Here is a 19,074-nt window from a genome sequence, read left to right on the forward strand (position 1 = left end):
CTTTCAAAATGTCAATGACGTCAGAATGCTGACGTCATTAGCAGAATGCTAGCGTATTATGGGCAACAACAACTCAACCTGTAAGAAAACGAAAAGAAGTACTCGTTCATTCAACTTTCGATCTATAACCCATGTTGAACTTGCAAAACCTACAATCAAATCTGAGATTGTTTCTCAACGGCATTCGGGTTAGGGAGACAAATTTAGCCGTCTAGCCCCATTGACTCCCATTCATTTTGCACTCATGGGCGATCGCCCCCAGTGGAACTCTGATTGGAACTACAACCAATAGGACTTAATAGTAGTGATGGGCGATACTGCAAATTTCGGTACCGATCCGATACCAAGTAAATACAGGTCCAGTATCGCCGATATCGATACCAATACTTTTTCATTTTAAAAGCTTGCACTTTAACTTGTATGCACTTTCCTGTGCTAGAGCAGTGTGTCATGATTTATGAGGTGAATGCATCATTAATATGCTAAATCTGAATACGTTTTCATGACTACTAGGCCTAAATATTTTGTGATTTGTCAGTGACTTTTACAAAACTACCCTAATTATAGTACTAGCCTACTAGTACTACTGTTCAAAAGTTTGGGGTCTGTAAGATTTTTAATTCTCTTCTGCATTTATTTGATCAAAAATACAGTAAAAACTGTAATATTACAATTTAACATAGGCTCTCTGTTTTCTATGCCATTGTAAACTGTAATTTATTCATGTGATCAAAGCTGAATTTTCGGCATCATTACTCCAGTCATGATGATATTTCATTTTAATATGCTGATTTGCTGCTCAGGAAACATTTCTTATTATCAATGTTGAAAACAGTTTCATATTTTTGTGGAAACCATGATACATTTTATGCAGAATTATTTGATGAACAAAGTAGAACAATTTATATGAAGTAGATTTTTTTTTTAACAGTGTTAAACCCTTAACTGTCACTTTTGATCAGTTTAATGCATCGATCCTTGTTGAATAAAAATATTAATTTCATAAAAAAAAAAAAAACTTACTGACATCAACATTTTGAACCGTTATTGTACACTTTTGGTTTGTTTATTGCGAAATAACTCCTGGTTGTTTCTCTGTCATCTAAGCAAGGCTTCGTTTCCCAAACGCACTGGGCCTGTGAGCTCAGCGAAGCACCAGCATCGAACGCTCTCTGTGATTGATTGGTTTCGTCTTGTATCCAGATGACTAAGAGAAAAAGTTCTATCCTACACAATTATCCGCTAACATTCACTTATTTTTCCACTTAGAAGCTTATTTTATGCACTGAATTGCGTGCTAAATTAATACAAAAAATTACTGGTAAAAACACACACATTTGGATCGATATTTTTATACCACGTCAGTATCGAAAGTATCGATACTTCAGGATCGATCCGCCCACCCCTAGCTGCAAATGCGTTTACATAATAGCTTCAGTAAATCGAGGAAAAGGAGTTTCCCCACTGCGTATAGCTACGCAATATGAAGTGACCGTTCGAAAGGGAACTGTTTCAAGGTGTTTAAAGCATTTTAAAGTAAAATTGCACCACCACACAATAAAATGTGCAGTTTGGGTGAGTTTTTTTTTTTTTACATAATGTGTATAACTGTCTTTACAGTATTTTTTTTTTAAATAAAAGGTTACAAGTTAATTCAAGTTGACAGCACACAAGAAATAGCCTACTATTACTAAATACTATGGCAGTACATTTATGGAAAAATGTGATTCCTAATATTAATTTATTGAGTGGTAAATCCATTTTCTCATATTTAGGTAGATAATGCTGTCAGCAGCTGAACTGCTTAACCGTTTTTTCAACAACTTTAAATGTTTATAGTATTTTGCATAATTTTCTCATTTCCTCTAACTGCTTTTTAAAATATATTGTGATGTAATGAATAAATGGTATATTTTGTTTATTAAGTGAAAAATATTGATAAAAAAAAGGCCAAATATTAAAATACAAATACTACAAAATTTGTTGCAATGCATGTAACCTGTTATACACAAATATTTCAGATAACATAAACATGAATCTTTAACAGCAGTTTAAGAAACCCCCATATCTCCAGGAACTGTAATATGATTTGATGAAGAGGCAGTGGGTGTGGTCATTGAGTCATATGTCGTCTCCTTCTTTATTTGACTCCTCCTCCACATCAGAGTCTGTTTTTAAAAACAAAAGCAAACTGATCATTTTCATTGTAATTTTTACATCAAGATGTAGTTTAAATGAAAAAACATAACAGATATAAATTAAATACTATGGAAAGGTTACAATAACCTACCCAACGGGTTCCTCTCATCTTCATTGCTGTTCTTCACATCATCATACTCCTCCTGATCTCCCTCTGATTCACATGTGAAATAAAACCTCACATTGTAGTTTGTAAATGATAAATGTTAAATGTTTGTAAATGATAAAAATAAATGTTATTAATGATGTTATTGATCTCTTCACCTCATGACTGTCTGAGATTATTAGATTTACTCCTGATAAAGTCGTGATGATTCATTAATGGTAGAAATGTTCAATATTAGTGGGTGAAGGTGATGATGAAATGCAGTTCTGTGTGACTCACCTGTTACATCTCGAAAGATCTGTTCATTAATGATGACATCATCATTATGCTCTGGTGTGTCCACTACACATGAACATATAGACAGAACAAACATTGCATTATATCTTACAATGTAATGGGATTAACCATAATATTATAAATCACTATAAAAGGATTATGGAAAATACACCAATAACAATAAAAAGTAAACACCATTTTTGATAGAGTTCAGTCCACTTGTCATTACATCATCATAGCTCTCAGGTGTGTATTGTGTAAATTTAACATGAGTCAATATATAATGTATATATATTTCTATGTATACATATATACAGATTTTAATATATTTTAAATATTTCTTCCTAATATAGAAGAACCAAATGACACCTGTCTCACGATCTGGTTTCAGTCCGTCAGTGATGGCATCATCATAGTATCCCGGTGTGATTTCCTTCATCATCTCTTCTGCATCAAAATGTGTATATTTTGGGAATTTTTTTATATTTTGGGAAACAAAATAAATGTAAAATATACTGTTGCAGGTTTTGGGTAATGTTAATGTTAGCTGTGTCCCAATTCAGAGGCTGCGTCCTCCAGTCGTCACATTTGAAGGCTGTATACCTCATCAAGGATGTCTTATTTAAGAGAAGTAACCGTAATAAAATTTACTGTTATTCCTCATGAGGTGTAAAATACTGAAATGTCTTTCTTACTTTGCAATCTAACGGGTATTTTTCTTAAATGAGACCGCCTCAATGACGTATGCAGTCTTCAGATGCGACCTCCGGAGGACACAGCCTCTGAATTGGGACACAGCGGGATCATTTTAAAATATAATTGCGACTTTTTAATCTCACAATTACGAGTTTACATCTCGCAATTCTGACTTTATTTCTCAGATATAAAATTTCTTTATTGCGAGATATAAAAGTCAGAATTGTGTGAAATAAAGTCGCAATTGCGAGTTATAAAGTCAGAATTGCGAGATATAAAGTCAGAATTGTGTGAAATAAAGTCGCAATTGCGAGTTATAAAGTCAGAATTGCGAGATATAAAAGTCAGAATTGCGTGAAATAAAGTCGCAATTGCGAGTTATAAAGTCAGAATTGCGTGAAATAAAGTCGCAATTGCGAGTTATAAAGTCAGAATTGCGAGATATAAAAGTCAGAATTGCGTGAAATAAAGTCGCAATTGCGAGTTATAAAGTCAGAATTGCGTGAAATAAAGTCGCAATTGCGAGTTATAAAGTCAGAATTGCGAGATATAAAGTCAGAATTGTGTGAAATAAAGTCAGAATTGCGAGATATAAAGTCAGAATTGTGTGAAATAAAGTCAGAATTGCGAGATATAAAGTCAGAATTGCGTGAAATAAAGTCGCAATTGCGTCTTATAAAGTCAGAATTCTGACTTTTTTTCTCGCAATTGCGACTTTATATCATGCAATTCTGACTTGATATAAAGTCAGAATTGCATGATATAAAGTCGCAATTGCGTGTTATAAAGTCAGAATTGTGAGATATAAACTATTCTTAGATAAAAAAAAGTCTCTTTTTTCTTAGAATTGGACTTTATATCTCACAATTGTGAGTTTATATCTCAAAATTCTGAGAAAAAATTTCAGAATTGCGAGATATAAACTCGCAATTATGTGTTATAAAGTCGCAATTGCGAGATATAAAGTCAGAATTGCCAGATATAAAGTCAGAATTGCGTGAAATAAAGTCGCAAATGCGTCTTATAAAATCAGAATTCTGACTTTTTTTCTCGCAATTGAGAAAAAAATCAATTTTTGAGAAAACTTAGAAAAAACGTTTTTCTTTCAATTGAGTCAGAATTGTGAGATAAAAAGTCGCAATTATTATTTTATTTTTATAATTTTTTTCTGTGGCGGAAACAAGCTTCCATACTAACCTGAGAGAAGCTCATCAGCATCTTCATACCCAGAATGCAGTTCTTCAGAGACGAGACTTCCTGTTAAAGGACAGCAGAACAGTCAGAAACATGTTCATAATTACAAACAGATTGAATCCTCTGGATCATGAAGCATTGTGTTACTTACAACACAAATATTAATAACATACATTTTAAAAGCATTAGAGGCTAAGAAAATCCTAAGTTTTAGGCCTATTAGAAAAACACATGTATCCTCACATGAATCTATTCCTCACTGCCTTCCAGAAATACACACAGGAAGAGACAAACACACACAAAAACAAATGTACACTCACACACACACACCTGCACCTTGACTGACTAACATATGAACCCCTCCTTATTACCCTCAAAATACACACAGGAAGAGACACTCACTGACACACACACATAAACATGCACCTGCAGCTCTGTGGTTTTCTGTGAGGAATTCTCTGGTTTAAAGCCGGAGGTTTAACAGGACTAATAATAGATGAACATCAAGTGTCTGACAGACTCACTTATTAATCATATTAAATAAGATTCACGGCTCATGTCTCACCTCTCTGAGTGAAGTGATTGTGTCTGTGATGAAGCACCTCATAACCGGCCTCAGTCGTCGTCCTGTGTCTCCTCTTAGAGAGAGCTGTGAGTGTAGACAGACAAACCTGCTGTCAGTTCACAACACATGAATGATCACACACTGAATAACACAATATGACCGTCTCTGGATCTCTCCTACCTCTCCTCATCACTCTGTTCTGCTGAATCAGTATAAGCAGTGGCACTAAGAGCAGTAAGAGCAAAACTCCCAGTACAACCACAAGCACAGAGAGAGACACTGGAGGAGTTTGTGGAGGAGTGACTGATGTTGAGCGCACTGTCTGAGAAACTGGAGGAGAAGCTGATGTTGTTGTGGCAGGAGTAGTGGACACTGACAAATCTGGCAAATCTGTCAAAACAGACACAGACTAAAAATCATGCAAATACACAAAGATTATTAGCACTAAAATTATGTAAAAATGACTACTACTGTTCAGTGTTTTGCAGTGATCTGCACAGGTGAGTACAGCGTGCTCTTTGTGGGAGCAGTCAGTGTGGTTCTCCAGGGAGAGAGGACAGTCCCACAGGTGAATCTCATTCCCTCTGCACTCGACTCTGTTCAGCCACACAACACCTTCACCAGCACCAAAGACTGAATTCCCATCAGCCCTCAGTGCTGCTCCACAACCCAGCTGCCTGCAGACCACCTGAGCATCGCTGATGTCCCACAGATCAGCACAGACTGAACCCCAAACAGCGTTATGATACACCTCCAGCCTCCCAGAGCACCGGCCCAAACCTCCACTCAGTCTGAGAGGAACATGGTCTAAATCACACACAGCAACATCACTGACCTGCTTCAGGACACCATTCACAACAAAACACACTGAAACTGAAGTGAAGCTTCATTAATTATGAATGTAGAATAAAAAATAATTCAGTGCAAAAATAAAAATTAGTATCAGAAAAAAAAAGGAAATATAAGGTTATGATAAACTTGCTTGAACACTGTCTCTGGTGAGGAGATGGAGAGTTTGAACATGTCAGACGACTCCGAGGAGACTCAGGATTTTCCTTCTCTAAAATATTAAAGTTTCAAAACATCACTGAACAGATTATTAGACATTATAAATAATATTTAACCAAACATGATGATGTCAAACCAGCCGCGGCGCTACCATTGTTTTAGGTCCGTGCCCACCCATTTTCTACTATGGTTTTGTACGTTTCTTCATTCGGATCTATTTGCGATCCATTCCATTCTAAACAAACAACGCAGTTTACATGCTTCGTCCTTGTTACATTCTTCATTAAGATAGTAATTATTAAATGCACGCATAATTATCAGTGAACTTGATAAATGTTGCAGATATGTTTTACATGCATGCACAAACAAATGCCTTTCAACTTAGTGTGCAAAATTCAGAATAAAATGAATGTGCAGCAATTTGTACAAATAGAGAGTCTGTAGGCCTACTATATGTGTTGTAGCCATTAAATAAGCTCATTTAGTTTCATATTTGTTAAAATATTATAATGTTATTTTTTCATTTATGTTGATTATGAAAAGTTACGAGTAAGATAGGATGCGCAATATCGAGAGACATGGAGCGGGTCAGACATGATTTTGACCACTTAATTAAGGTTTGTTTTGTAGAAAGCCTTTTTTTAAAGTGAATTTCGTTTTGTATAAATTGTATCTTAATTTTAATAAATGTGTTATAAACCAATTGCCTGGATTTAATAAATAAGAAGCAAATATAGCAGACAACATAATCATGGAGGCGCCTGCGCATTCACTTGCATTGCTCGTGAACAGGAGCGCTCATCCTAACTTAACGAAACTCAGCATATGCCTCACAGACATGAAATATATCTTAAGAAAGCTTGAAATGTCTTTTTAACAATTTAAAACGAAAAGAAATAGGCTACTCTCTGGTTATGTAATCCATGATGTGCATTTCTCTCTATAGGCGCGTTCACTACGGAGATGGCGATCGTCAACTTCATCTTTACAGCTGTTGTTGCTGTTAATAAACAAAAAATAATAGGCCTATAATTTTATTAAACAATAAATTAAATGAAACTGTAATTGTATTAAAAAAAGCTACAAAAAATTCCTGTTTAATTTTTTTTTAAACCTATGCTAATTACGCATTAAATTCAGGTAGGCTACTGAGTCCTCAGTGCCGCAGAAAAGCGCTGAAACGGAGATGAAGCAGAACTATATTAAATCTTGATTAAATTGTGTTAAAATTCATCTTACCTGAGCAGGTGATGTTGGCCACTTCATTATCACAGTCATTCTGTCCCAAGGGTGAAGATGGACACTGCCATAGAGTGGAATCATGACGTCGACATTTAAAATAATCAAGCCAATTATGAGACTTCAGTCCCTCTGAATAATTGGGTTCACTGCCAGATCTTCCACAGTTCAGCTCTTGACAGATCAGACTCACTGTGTCTCTGTTCATCTGGTTCCAGCACACATTACCCCAGGATCCATTGTAGAAAACCTCCACATTCCCTTCACAGCCCTCAGTTAACCTGATCTCTTTAAACTCTAGAAAGACAAGGAAGAGAATCAATGTCAACTCTCATGTGAGTCTGTTCATTTGGGATGGAAACCATAAATTTTTTTTACGAATAAATCAATTGACGGTTCTTTTAGTGCTTTTAAGGTATAAATATTTGGAAAAACAAAATGCAAATCCATTTCCAAAGGATGCGATATTTTAAATAATAAATATTTAAAACATTTAAAAAATTAATGCAAACACAGACTTTTTAGTAACTTTTCAGTCTTTATGGGGGTGGGGGGTGGGGGGTGGGGCTGCTATAATGTAATACTCAACAAACAAAAATGTGAAAAAATGCTACTGACCAAAACATGTATAATAATTTTATATATAGGCTATATATAAATATATATTCAATGTAAATTGTGATAATCGTAATTAATATTCGCAATTACAATTTCAAGGGAATAATCGACAATTATGATTTTTGTCATAATCGTGCAGTATATTTAGCTGCATTTTGTTGTATGAGCATCCAGTCAGTAACTATATTTCAGTCCCAGTTTGCTCTAAACTGTATGTTTTTGATTCACTGAACAAAACTGACCCATTTGTTCAGGAATCACTACACTACACTAGTTATGCTGTGTGCTGCGATGCTTATGTTGAGAACCGACTCATTAGAGTCATTAATTCGGACTACATTAGTCGCGCTGTGCATTTTATGAAGTATTGTTGTGTGGTGGTACCGATAACTATAGTACTTCAGAAAACTCTGTCAGAGCACATAGAAAAGTGCATGTGAAAGAACAGTTATTGGTTCTAATATTTTATATATATTTTCAGAATAAGAACATATTCTCAGTTCCCAACACTGCTGTTGATGTGCATCATGCAAGTATACTGGATATTATCTGTCACATTGATAGGTTATTGAAATGTTATTATTTCACTTATTGTTTACTGTTTACCTGAGCACACGACTCCTACATCCTCCTTGTGTTGACAGTCATGTTTCCCCCAGCCTGGAGAAGAGCAGTTCCACAGGGACGTCTCATTCCCCTCACACTCCACCTCATCCAGCCATATGGGTCCAGAACCAGGACCAAACCAGGCTGGTACCTGCTGGTTACTGAGGGCCACTCCACACTGCAGCTGTCTGCACACCACATGGGCATCTTTAATATCCCAGGAGTCATCACACACTGTCCCCCATGAGCCGCTGTGAAAAACCTCCAGCCTCCCTGCACAGTCTCCCCCAGAACCCACCAGCCTGATGGACCCGCGACCTGATATTCAGAGAGAGAAAAACACATTATTGATCACTAACAACTGAAGAATTTGCCCAGATGTTGTTGTTCTCACCAAGGCAGGTGATTGACAGCTGTTGTGTGGAGCTGCAGTTGAGAGTTTGTGGAGAGCTGCAGTTCCCCAGATGAGCTTCACTCCCAGAGCACTGGAAGCCCGTCACACACTCATGACTGTGTTCAGGACTGGATGAAGAGGAGCCGGAGAAGTTCAGCACAGAGCCACAGCCCAGCTGTCTGCAGACCACAGAGGATTCAGTGAGACTCCAGGAGTCCAGCAGAACTCTCCTCCAGACCTGATGGATGGAAACTTCCAGCTCCCCCTCACACTGTCTCTCTCCAGACAACCGCACCAGACCGTCATGAACAGCCAGAGAGGAATCTGGAAAGAAGGTCTTATGTTTTACTAAAATATTGCAAGTTTGTGAATATACTTTACATCAATAATACATATATAAAAAAATCTGGAAAAAAAAAGACAAGTATTAAAAATTGTATTGAAATTACACATATATGGTAATATGAAATATGAAATACTATATTTATTCTTTTTTTAATCTTTCAGCATCACACTATCAGTGAATCCTCCAGTAATTTGGACTCACTAGAGCAGACGACTCCAACATCTCGTCTATGAGAAGATTCAGCTCGACTCCATGAAGAGACGGAACATTCTGAGAGTTTTGTTTCATTCCCGTCACAATCAAACACATCAGCCCAGATTTCACCACTTCCCTCTCCAAACCAGTCTGATCCCACAACAGACACAGCAATCCCACAATTCAGCTGTCTACAGAGGACACTGGCAGCTCTCATATCCCAGCATGCATCACACACTGTGCCCCATTTACTGAAGTACTGACGTTCAGCTCGACCAGAACAGACGTCAGGACCGTTGACCAGTCTGAGGTCAGTGTAACCTGGACAAAGAACACAGAGTTTACTGAAACTGATCAAACCAAGAAGAAACCAATCGAACAATAATTACATTTTAGTTAACAATTTGATTTCTCTATTAAAAGGCTGAACATTGACATTTTTACCAGAACATATCAGTCCTACGTCGTTGTCATGGGTGCAGTTTATATTCTGTGATGTTGATGATGAACAGTGTCGAATGTGTGTTTCATCTCCTCTGCACTGAATCTCTTTTGATCCAATCTGACCCTTTCCTTTTCCAAAAGCATCTTCTCCCAGCACCTGTACAGGAGCCCCACAGTCCAGCTCTCTACACACAACCTCTGCATCCTGCTGGTCAAAGGCAGCGTCACACACTGAACCCCAGCCGCCTACAAGAAGCATCTCCACTCTCCCAGAACACAGGTGAGACCCATTCACAAGTCTTGACCTTCCGTAGTTTATGGTTTCTGAATATATTTACACAACAGAGAAGATCATCTTACTATGATTATGATATGGACATAAAACAACAGTAAGTCCTTTAATTAATAATGGATTTTTAATGGATAAAATGAAGTAGTTTAGACCATAAAATATGCTAATCATCAATGAATTGTTTATGAAGTTAACTTACACTAAATTATTTAAATTGCATGTATGATGTATAGTATATTGAAGTCTGAATAGTGAATATGCATTAACAGAGTGATGTATGGAGCCGCTCACCTGAGCATCTGACTCCAGCATCATGTTGATGACGGCAGTTATGAACACCCCATCCTTCTGATCTACAGTTCTTCAGTGTTGACTCTGATCCACTACAGGTCACAGCATACATCCAGATTGGTCCTGATCCTTCTCCAAAGCGAGTATCACGCACAGCCTCTAGAGCCTCTCCACATCCCATCTCTCTACACACCACTGCAGCATCAGTCATATCCCATCTGTATTCACACACTGTTCCCCACTGACCTCCATGATGAACCTCCACTCTTCCAGCACAGGGACTGTTACCACCAACTAACCTCACAGTCTCAAAATCTGTACATGAAAGAGAGAAAGGGATTGAAAAATGCAAAGTCAAGAAACATAAGATGTAACAAGTTGACAAATATAAATATATATAAATATTTTTAACTGGACAACTAAAACTGGGCATGAGTGTATAACAAATTGGTTGCTTAAAAAACTGTGTATTTTGTACTTACCAGATGTGTTTATAGTGACTATAGAGGAGAGTAAAACGAGTGTCAGAAATCCCTCCATCTTCTTCTGCTCGTCACACTGTTTGTTTGACTCTGTTTCTCCTCTGCTCCCTCAAACACACTGAAGAAACTGGCTCCTGTCAGTCCCCTAAAGAGAGAGAGACTCTCACAGCTGCCAATGACACTCACTGTTACCTTATTAGACACAACAGAGGAAATCATCAAACACAATCACTGACAAATCACACAGCAGCATTTTTATTTTCTCCATATATATCAATAAAGTGTGAGCGCTGATGAGCGGGACTCCTCCTCCAGTGTGAAGAGACACTTCACTGAGGACAGACTCGTGTCAGTCATATGTCAGCGTGGAGAGAAAGTCACACTAAACTTACAGGAGATTGATAGAGAAACACTGCAGGTTATATTCAGCATCAAAGCCTGTCTCTACACACACAACATACAAGACTGACTGATGACTGACTGCTCGCTTACTTCTTTTTTTTTTCACACACAAAAATGGTTTTGCTATAAATATAGAAGTTATAATTGTTTTGGGGGAAATGTGCATAATATTTAGTGGAATTTACTACACTGGTATCATGTACTAACCAGAGAACAATAAACAGTAAATCAATAATTATATAAAATGAACTGGACTGTTTTGTGTACAACAACCAAGAGGGCTATTCAGATAATATTTGTAAATAAACTCTAGTTTCTGTTCCAAAGTTATTAATTTGGCATCATATCAAGCATTTGTAGCTATAATGTGTGTTTAATGCCGTAATGTTTGATTCTAGGGATGCACCGATACCGATATCTGGTATCGGCCTCGATACCACATTTTCTAAAGTACTCGTACTCGTTAAAAGTCCCCCGATACCGGGGACAGATACCACGGTCTGAGAAATGTCTAAATGAAATGTTTGAGCGGCGTGCAAGGGGTTAATCACAGGCGCCGAGTGCCCGCCCCCAGGCCCCGGCTGCAGCTCAGAGCGGGAAGAAGGCGAGGCGAGACATGTCAGCCGTGTGGAACTATGTCCAAGTGAATGAAGACGACAAAACAAAGGCGGACTGCAAATTGTGCTCAGCGAAATTGTCCAGAGGAGGCTCAAAAGGTAGCGCATTTAACACAAGTAATTTAATCAAGCACCTAAAATCCCAACACGACAACGAGTACAAAGAGTTTACCCACGCTTCTAAACCAACACAACCCACGCGGCAGCAAACTTTTGCAAGACGAGAGAAAATGTCCAGAGACAATCCACGTGCTGTGAAAATAACACAGGCAATTATCGAGTACATTGCATTGAGTGACCAGCCACTCTCGGAGGTAGAAAATGTGGGATTCCTGCGTCTCCTCCATGTTCTGGAGCCCAGATATGATGTCCCAAGCCGCCGCTACATGACTGACACGGAGCTGCCTAAACTACACGACTCTGTGAAAAAAACATATCCACAGCCTACTGCAAGCCTCCTCTGCGTTTAGTTTCACCACGGATATTTGGACAAGCAGTGTTAGCCCCGTGTCGCTAATTAGCCTAACCTCCCAGTGGATAGACGAGTTTCACGCCGCAACGAGCCATATTACATGCGAAACAATTCCGCGGCTCGCACACCAGCCAGGCTATAGCGCATGTGTTTGAGGAAATGCTCCAGACATGGGGTATACCTAAATGTGCTTCGTGACAATGCCAAAAACATGATTAAAGCCATGAATGACGCAGGGCTCCCAAGTCTGCCGTGTGTCGCGCACACGTTCCAACTGGCTGTTGTTCACGAGGGCTTATTAGCACAGAGGAGCATAGCTGATGCTATAGCAGTGGGGCGGAAAATAGTTGGGCATTTTAAACATTCCGCCTTAGCCTACTCCCGCCTCGAGGACATTCAGGGACAGCTCAACCAGCCAATAAAGAGACTGCAGCAGGACGTACAGAGTCAGACGCGCTGGAACAGCACGTATTACATGCTCCAGTCCCTCATTGAGCAAAAGCGAGTGCTGGGGGTGTATGTGTCCGAGCATGAACTCCCTGACTATCTCACCGCTCACCAGTGGGCTCTTATGGAGAAGACTGTTGCCATCCTCGCCCCCTTTGAGGAACTAACTAAAAAAGTGAGCAGCTACGACGCACTAGCCTCTGATGTCATCCCAGCTGTGACTGTGCTAGTGAGACTTCTAAACAGAGAAACAGACGAGGACCACGGCGTCAAGACAATGAAAGCAACCTTACTGGCAGCTGTCAATAAGCGCTTCAGTGACGTCGAGACCAACCCACTGTACTTCATCTCCACCATACTTGACCCAAGGTAAAGTCTGTGTGCTATAGGTATTCAATGATAAACTACAGTACTAAATGTAAGATTAATTTCCATCTGAAATATTATATTATATTTTTGTAACTAAAATACACAAATACAAATGTATGCAATATATATAATATGAAATATATTTCCCTTATTACTAACAGAAAGCCAAATGGCTGGCATTTGTGACAGTGGTTTAGGGGAAACTAAAATCTGTCCTATTTTTCCACATATTAATACATTCATGAATTTTGTTCAGGTATAAAGATCGCTTCTTCTCCAACAACACTGCTCCGGAGGCCAAGCTGCACCTGAAGCAGGAGCTGCAGATGATGTCCAGAGCTGAGGCAGAGGGGAGTCGGGCAGAAGCTGCAGAACCTCCTGCTAAACTGTTCCTCAAGGCCCAGGCCAGCACTAGCAGCAGTCTGGACACTGTATTTGAAGAAATCGCTAAGGAGCAGCCCCAGGCAGCACAGCCGCTGGCAGCAGGTGCTGCCATTGAGCTCGACACATACCTCGGAGAGGCCCCAAGCCCTCGTGAAGACAGTCCTCTGAAGTACTGGGGTGTCAACAAAATCAGGTTCCCCACTTTGGCTAAAATGGCCCATAAATACCTCTCAGCCCCATGTAGCAGTGTGGAAAGTGAAAGGCTTTTTAGCTCAATGTCACACATTATAGATGAAAACAGAAACAGGCTGACTGCTGATAATGCAGAAAAGCTACTTTTCTTTAAAAAAAAAAAACCTGCCACTCACTTTTTCTAAATAGGCTCCATTAAGTGAGTCGTCTTAGACTTGATGTTAATACCTACCTCAGTTGCACTGACTGCCACAGTTCTATGTTGGTGGATGTTGTTAGTTTATTCAAATATTGTGCACTAAATAGCAAAGATGTTTATTAATGCCCCTTGTGTTGTCCAAAGCGGCAGAGTTTACAACAAACTGAAAAAAATACTTGAGTTGCACTGTCACTGTTTACATTTTTTTTTATAATTATTTATTCTGTAATATGTTGCATACAACATGCTTTTCATTTTAAATAAATGTTCTTAATTCCAAATTAGTCCCTTGTTTTTTTGTTAAATTATATGACTAAAGCTGTTACCTGTAAATTTAAATCATGTTTTTTTAATTAAGTTATCGGTATCGGCGAGTACTGAAATGCAAGTACTCCTACTCGTACTCGTTTTCCAAAAAAGTGGTATCGGTGCATCGCTATTTGATTCATCCACCAGATGGAGACACAGAACTTGTTATTGTAAAGAGGAGCAGACAGGAGTCTTGACCTGGTGGATAAATCGACAGACATTTGGACAGAAATTGACCATTTCTTTTTTTACAGCTACTGTACAAATCTGAGCTGAAATGTTATAAATAAACACACACATATATGTATATATTTATATATATATGTGTGTCTGTGTGTGCGTGCGTGCGTGTTTATTTATAACACTTAAAAACAAAGTCAATAAGGTTTTATATATAACCTTATTGACTTTGTTTTGAAGTGTTTTACCTTCCCCAAGATCAGTGGTTCTTAACCAGGGGGTCAGGGCCCACTATAGGGGGCCTCAGCAAACTTCCATATAGGGGTCTGCAGGATGACTTAAAACATTACAATTAACATTTTATTATTAATTACAATTTAGTTTATATTAATATTATTAACATGAATTATTATTTAATGCTTGTTTTTATTTTACTTTAGAGAAGTATTATTGCAATAGTAATATATTTATTTGTTGAATTTATAGTTCAAACAATAATAAAATAAATTATGAAAAATAATCATTCTTGTAGTTGTTATTGCAGTTATATTGAATGAGTGAGAAAATGGGAGGTTTCCTTTCTTTCCTTAGCTGATCACATGCCTGAATCATAATCCATTTTCCACATGTTCATCTATACACTCACCTAAAGGATTATTAGGAACACCATACTAATACTGTGTTTGACCCCCTTTCGCCTTCAGAACTTCCTTAATTCTATGTGGCATTGATTCAACAAGGTGCTGAAAGCATTCTTTAGAAATGTTGGCCCATATTGATAGGATAGCATCTTGCAGTTGATGGAGATTTGTGGGATGCACATCCAGGGCACGAAGCTCCCGTTCCACCACATCCCAAAGATGCTCTATTGGGTTGAGATCTGGTGACTGTGGGGGCCATTTTAGTACAGTGAACTCATTGTCATGTTCAAGAAACCAATTTGAAATGATTCGAGCTTTGTGACATGGTGCATTATCCTGCTGGAAGTAGCCATCAGAGGATGGGTACATGGTGGTCATAAAGGGATGGACATGGTCAGAAACAATGCTCAGGTAGGCCGTGGCATTCAAACGATGCCCAATTGGCACTAAGGGGCCTAAAGTGTGCCAAGAAAACATCCCCCACACCATTACACCACCACCACCACCAGCCTGCACAGTGGTAACAAGGCATGATGGATCCATGTTCTCATTCTGTTTATGCCAAATTCTGACTCTACCATCTGAATGTCTCAACAGAAATCGAGACTCATCAGACCAGGCAACATTTTTCCAGTCTTCAACTGTCCAATTTTGGTGAGCTCATGCAAATTGTAGCCTCTTTTTCCTATTTGTAGTGGAGATGAGTGGTACCCGGTGGGGTCTTCTGCTGTTGTAGCCCATCCGCCTCAAGGTTGTGCGTGTTGTGGCTTCACAAATGCTTTGCTGCATACCTCGGTTGTAACGAGTGGTTATTTCAGTCAAAGTTGCTCTTCTATCAGCTTGAATCAGTCGGCCCATTCTCCTCTGACCTCTAGCATCAACAAGGCATTTTCGCCCACAGGACTGCCGCATACTGGATGTTTTTCCCTTTTCACACCATTCTTTGTAAACCCTAGAAATGGTTGTGCCTGAAAATCCCAGTAACTGAGCAGATTGTGAAATACTCAGACCGGCCCGTCTGGCACCAACAACCATGCCACGCTCAAAATTGCTTAAATCACCTTTCTTTCCCATTCTGACATTCAGTTTGGAGTTCAGGAGATTGTCTTGACCAGGACCACACCCCTAAATGCATTGAAGCAACTGCCATGTGATTGGTTGATTAGATAATTGCATTAATGAGAAATTGAACAGGTGTTCCTAATAATCCTTTAGGTGAGTGTATATGATCTTTAATAAGTTGAAGGTGCAGTGAATTGTTAAATACTGGGTTGTTCTGTTTAATAGTGATGTTCTGAACTGGTAAGAGGTTCAGTCACAGTCCTGTTGAATCATTATTTTTTTGTAAATGAGCAAAGTACATCATTTCTCACAAGCCTCTGAAAGATTGTCCAATAATATCACTTTGAATTACAAATAATATAGCAAATGAATCTGGCAAATGGAAAGAAAACACACAGATGAAGTTAATAAGAAACAACATGAAAGCAAAGGATATTTTCTGCAGTTTAAATGTAGAAAATCAGCTAAATGTAATTGATCTGGTACATTTCAAAACAAGTGTAACATAAAATATTGATGGATTGCAACTAAAACTTAATAATAATTATGCAGCAGTTAAACTCCCCAAATAATCATAGTCTGCTGTTAAAAACAATAAATATGAATGTATTGATCAATTTATGTTTATAAAGTAACACACTGAGCTCATTAATGTTTTAAATTCATTAGAATATTTATTTTAGAAAATTAAACAGGACCTATTCAGTGAGAGATAAAGCAGGACACAATAACTTATCAAACAGGTCTCTCACATCTTCACTCACATTATCATACTCCCTCTGATACAAATGTGTCAATCATTATTTTCATAAACAAAACTCACACTGCGCTTTAAAGTAGGTACTGTATATCAATTATAATGTAATAATGATTAATTGTTAAAGTTATTTTATATAACACTAATTTGAAATGAAAAAAACTTGATCAGGCTACATTCAAAACATTTTTATTTTAAACGCACACCTGCTTTATTATTGGAGAACTGTCGTATGATGACATCATCATAGGTTTCTGATATGTCATCTGCAACAAAATATTACAAAATAAAATACATGCATGTTTTGGATGGATTTTGAAAATGTACACATTTAATGAAATCACATAAAAATACACATGCATTTTCAATTAATATTAATAATTATAGAAATAAAACTATAGCACGATGTGTTGGGCTTTGCATCATTATAATAATCAGGCGTGATTCCTACTGCAGATTCTGATTAGTAAATTAATAAATATATTATGTAACATCATGTATCCAAAAATAAAATGCAGATACATACATCATATTTCAGTCAAATTCAGCCAAAATGTATCAAATCTGAGAGGAACATGATCTAAATCACACACAGCAACAACACTGACCAGCTTCAGGACAATATTCACAACAAAAAGACCTACACAATTTCACAGAAAATTCTGTCATCATAATCTAACCCTCAGGTCATTGTCGTTCTATACAAGACATTTCATCTTTGAAACACAAACTAAGATATTTTTAGTGAAATTATCTTTGCAATGTTTTTGTCCCTCTATTGAAAGTCCTAGTACCAGTGCTCCTCGCAAGATTTCTGATAGAGGAGTGAAAAGAATAATCAGAAGAGTTGTCCAAGAGCCAAGGATCACTTGTGGAGAGCTTCAAAAAGACCTGTTTCAAAGAAAACAGTAAGTAATGCACTCCACCGCCATGGCCTGTATGCACGCTCACCACGCAAGACTCCATTACTGGAAAAAAGCTCATTTAAAGTTTGCTGCACAACATTTGGAAAAGCCAGTGAAATACTGGGAGAATATAGTGTGGTCACATGAGAGCAAAATTTAACTGTTTGGATGCCATAATACACACCATGGAGGAGAAATGGCAGTGCACATTACCCTAAAAACACCATACAACTTGGTGTTGGCTCTTGGACAACTCTTCTGATTATTCTTTTCACTCCTCTATCAGAAATCTTGCGAGGAGCACCTGGTCGAGGCAAATTTATGGTGAAATTATTGTCTTTCCACTTCCGTATTATGGCCCCAAAAGTGCTCACTGGACCATTCAGAAGCTTAGAATGGCGCCTATAACCAATGCCATCATTATGTTTTGCAACAATTAGGTTGCAAAGGTCTTGAGACAGCTCTTCGCTTTTACCCATCATGAGATGTGTCTTGTGTGACACCTTGGCAATGAGAGCTTTTTGTAGGCCATCATTTGGGACTGAGCCAGCTGTTATTAATTTCCACTGACAGGCTGGATTGCTTTTTAATTACTGTAAGTTTTCAGCAGTTGTCTTGGCTTTCAATGCCTTTTTGAGCCTCCCTTTCTTCATGTGTTCAATACTTTTTCCCTGTGTCACTTCACATTATTAAACATAACTTAATTTCTGAACTTATTTTTGTTTGTTTCTTTGTATGGCTTACTTGGGTTGTTACCAACATCTGGGGCTCGTTCTTCGTACGTTGCTTATTACATCCGAGATCAAATGACACATCCAAGATGATATCATCGTGCTAAGCATGATCCGGCTAATTGGGTTCTTCGAACTCACCTGTTGTTTATGATTAGTATAGCTGGATTGAGTTATCTGAGATAATTGCGCGTTCATGCGCTGGTTAAAAGGGGATATGTATCGATAGTGGAAACATTGATCAGCAACGCTGCTATTGGCTGTTCAGCGTGGCCAAAGAGCGCGCTCAGTTTTTCTCCTCAGCAGAGCAAGAACTAATAGTCGAAGTTTATTCGGAATTTTAATGTTTAATCAAAACGCCAGGGAACACCTCAAAGTCTGCAAAAGCCAGGAGAGAGGGCTGGCAAAAAGTAGCAGACAATTTAAATCCGTTAGAAGTGGCCATAGATGTTTTTA

The 19,074-nt window shown here is 38.2% G+C and overlaps 2 protein-coding genes across 2 annotated transcripts in view; one reads left to right on the forward strand and one right to left on the reverse strand.

The window, feature by feature from the left end:
- Positions 1–3,334: 3,334 nt before the first annotated feature.
- Positions 3,335–19,074, reverse strand: part of LOC311289132 (scavenger receptor cysteine-rich type 1 protein M130-like) — a gene marked incomplete at its 3' end in the record, with an annotated part of 53,453 nt that continues 37,713 nt past the window's right edge. Inside the window, exons 4-15 of the mRNA XM_084406888.1 lie at positions 10,470–10,784; positions 9,887–10,210; positions 9,449–9,763; positions 8,902–9,225; positions 8,508–8,825; positions 7,284–7,580; positions 6,019–6,096; positions 5,508–5,843; positions 5,217–5,417; positions 5,037–5,120; positions 4,475–4,534; positions 3,335–3,363 (exon numbers count right to left, since the gene is read on the reverse strand). Coding sequence (XP_084263014.1) covers positions 3,335–3,363; positions 4,475–4,534; positions 5,037–5,120; positions 5,217–5,417; positions 5,508–5,843; positions 6,019–6,096; positions 7,284–7,580; positions 8,508–8,825; positions 8,902–9,225; positions 9,449–9,763; positions 9,887–10,210; positions 10,470–10,784 — 2,681 coding nt within the window. The remainder of the gene's footprint in view (positions 3,364–4,474; positions 4,535–5,036; positions 5,121–5,216; positions 5,418–5,507; positions 5,844–6,018; positions 6,097–7,283; positions 7,581–8,507; positions 8,826–8,901; positions 9,226–9,448; positions 9,764–9,886; positions 10,211–10,469; positions 10,785–19,074) is intronic.
- LOC311288796 (zinc finger BED domain-containing protein 4-like) lies at positions 11,977–14,213 on the forward strand. The gene is made up of 2 exons (XM_084406398.1): positions 11,977–13,258; positions 13,515–14,213. Exons 1-2 carry the CDS (start codon positions 12,588–12,590, stop codon positions 14,017–14,019), a joined length of 1,176 nt encoding a protein of 391 aa, XP_084262524.1. The 5' UTR covers positions 11,977–12,587; the 3' UTR covers positions 14,020–14,213.

The sequence above is a fragment of the Rutilus rutilus genome, assembly GCF_951802725.1.
Source record: "Rutilus rutilus genome assembly, chromosome: 4".
NCBI lineage: Eukaryota > Metazoa > Chordata > Actinopteri > Cypriniformes > Leuciscidae > Rutilus > Rutilus rutilus.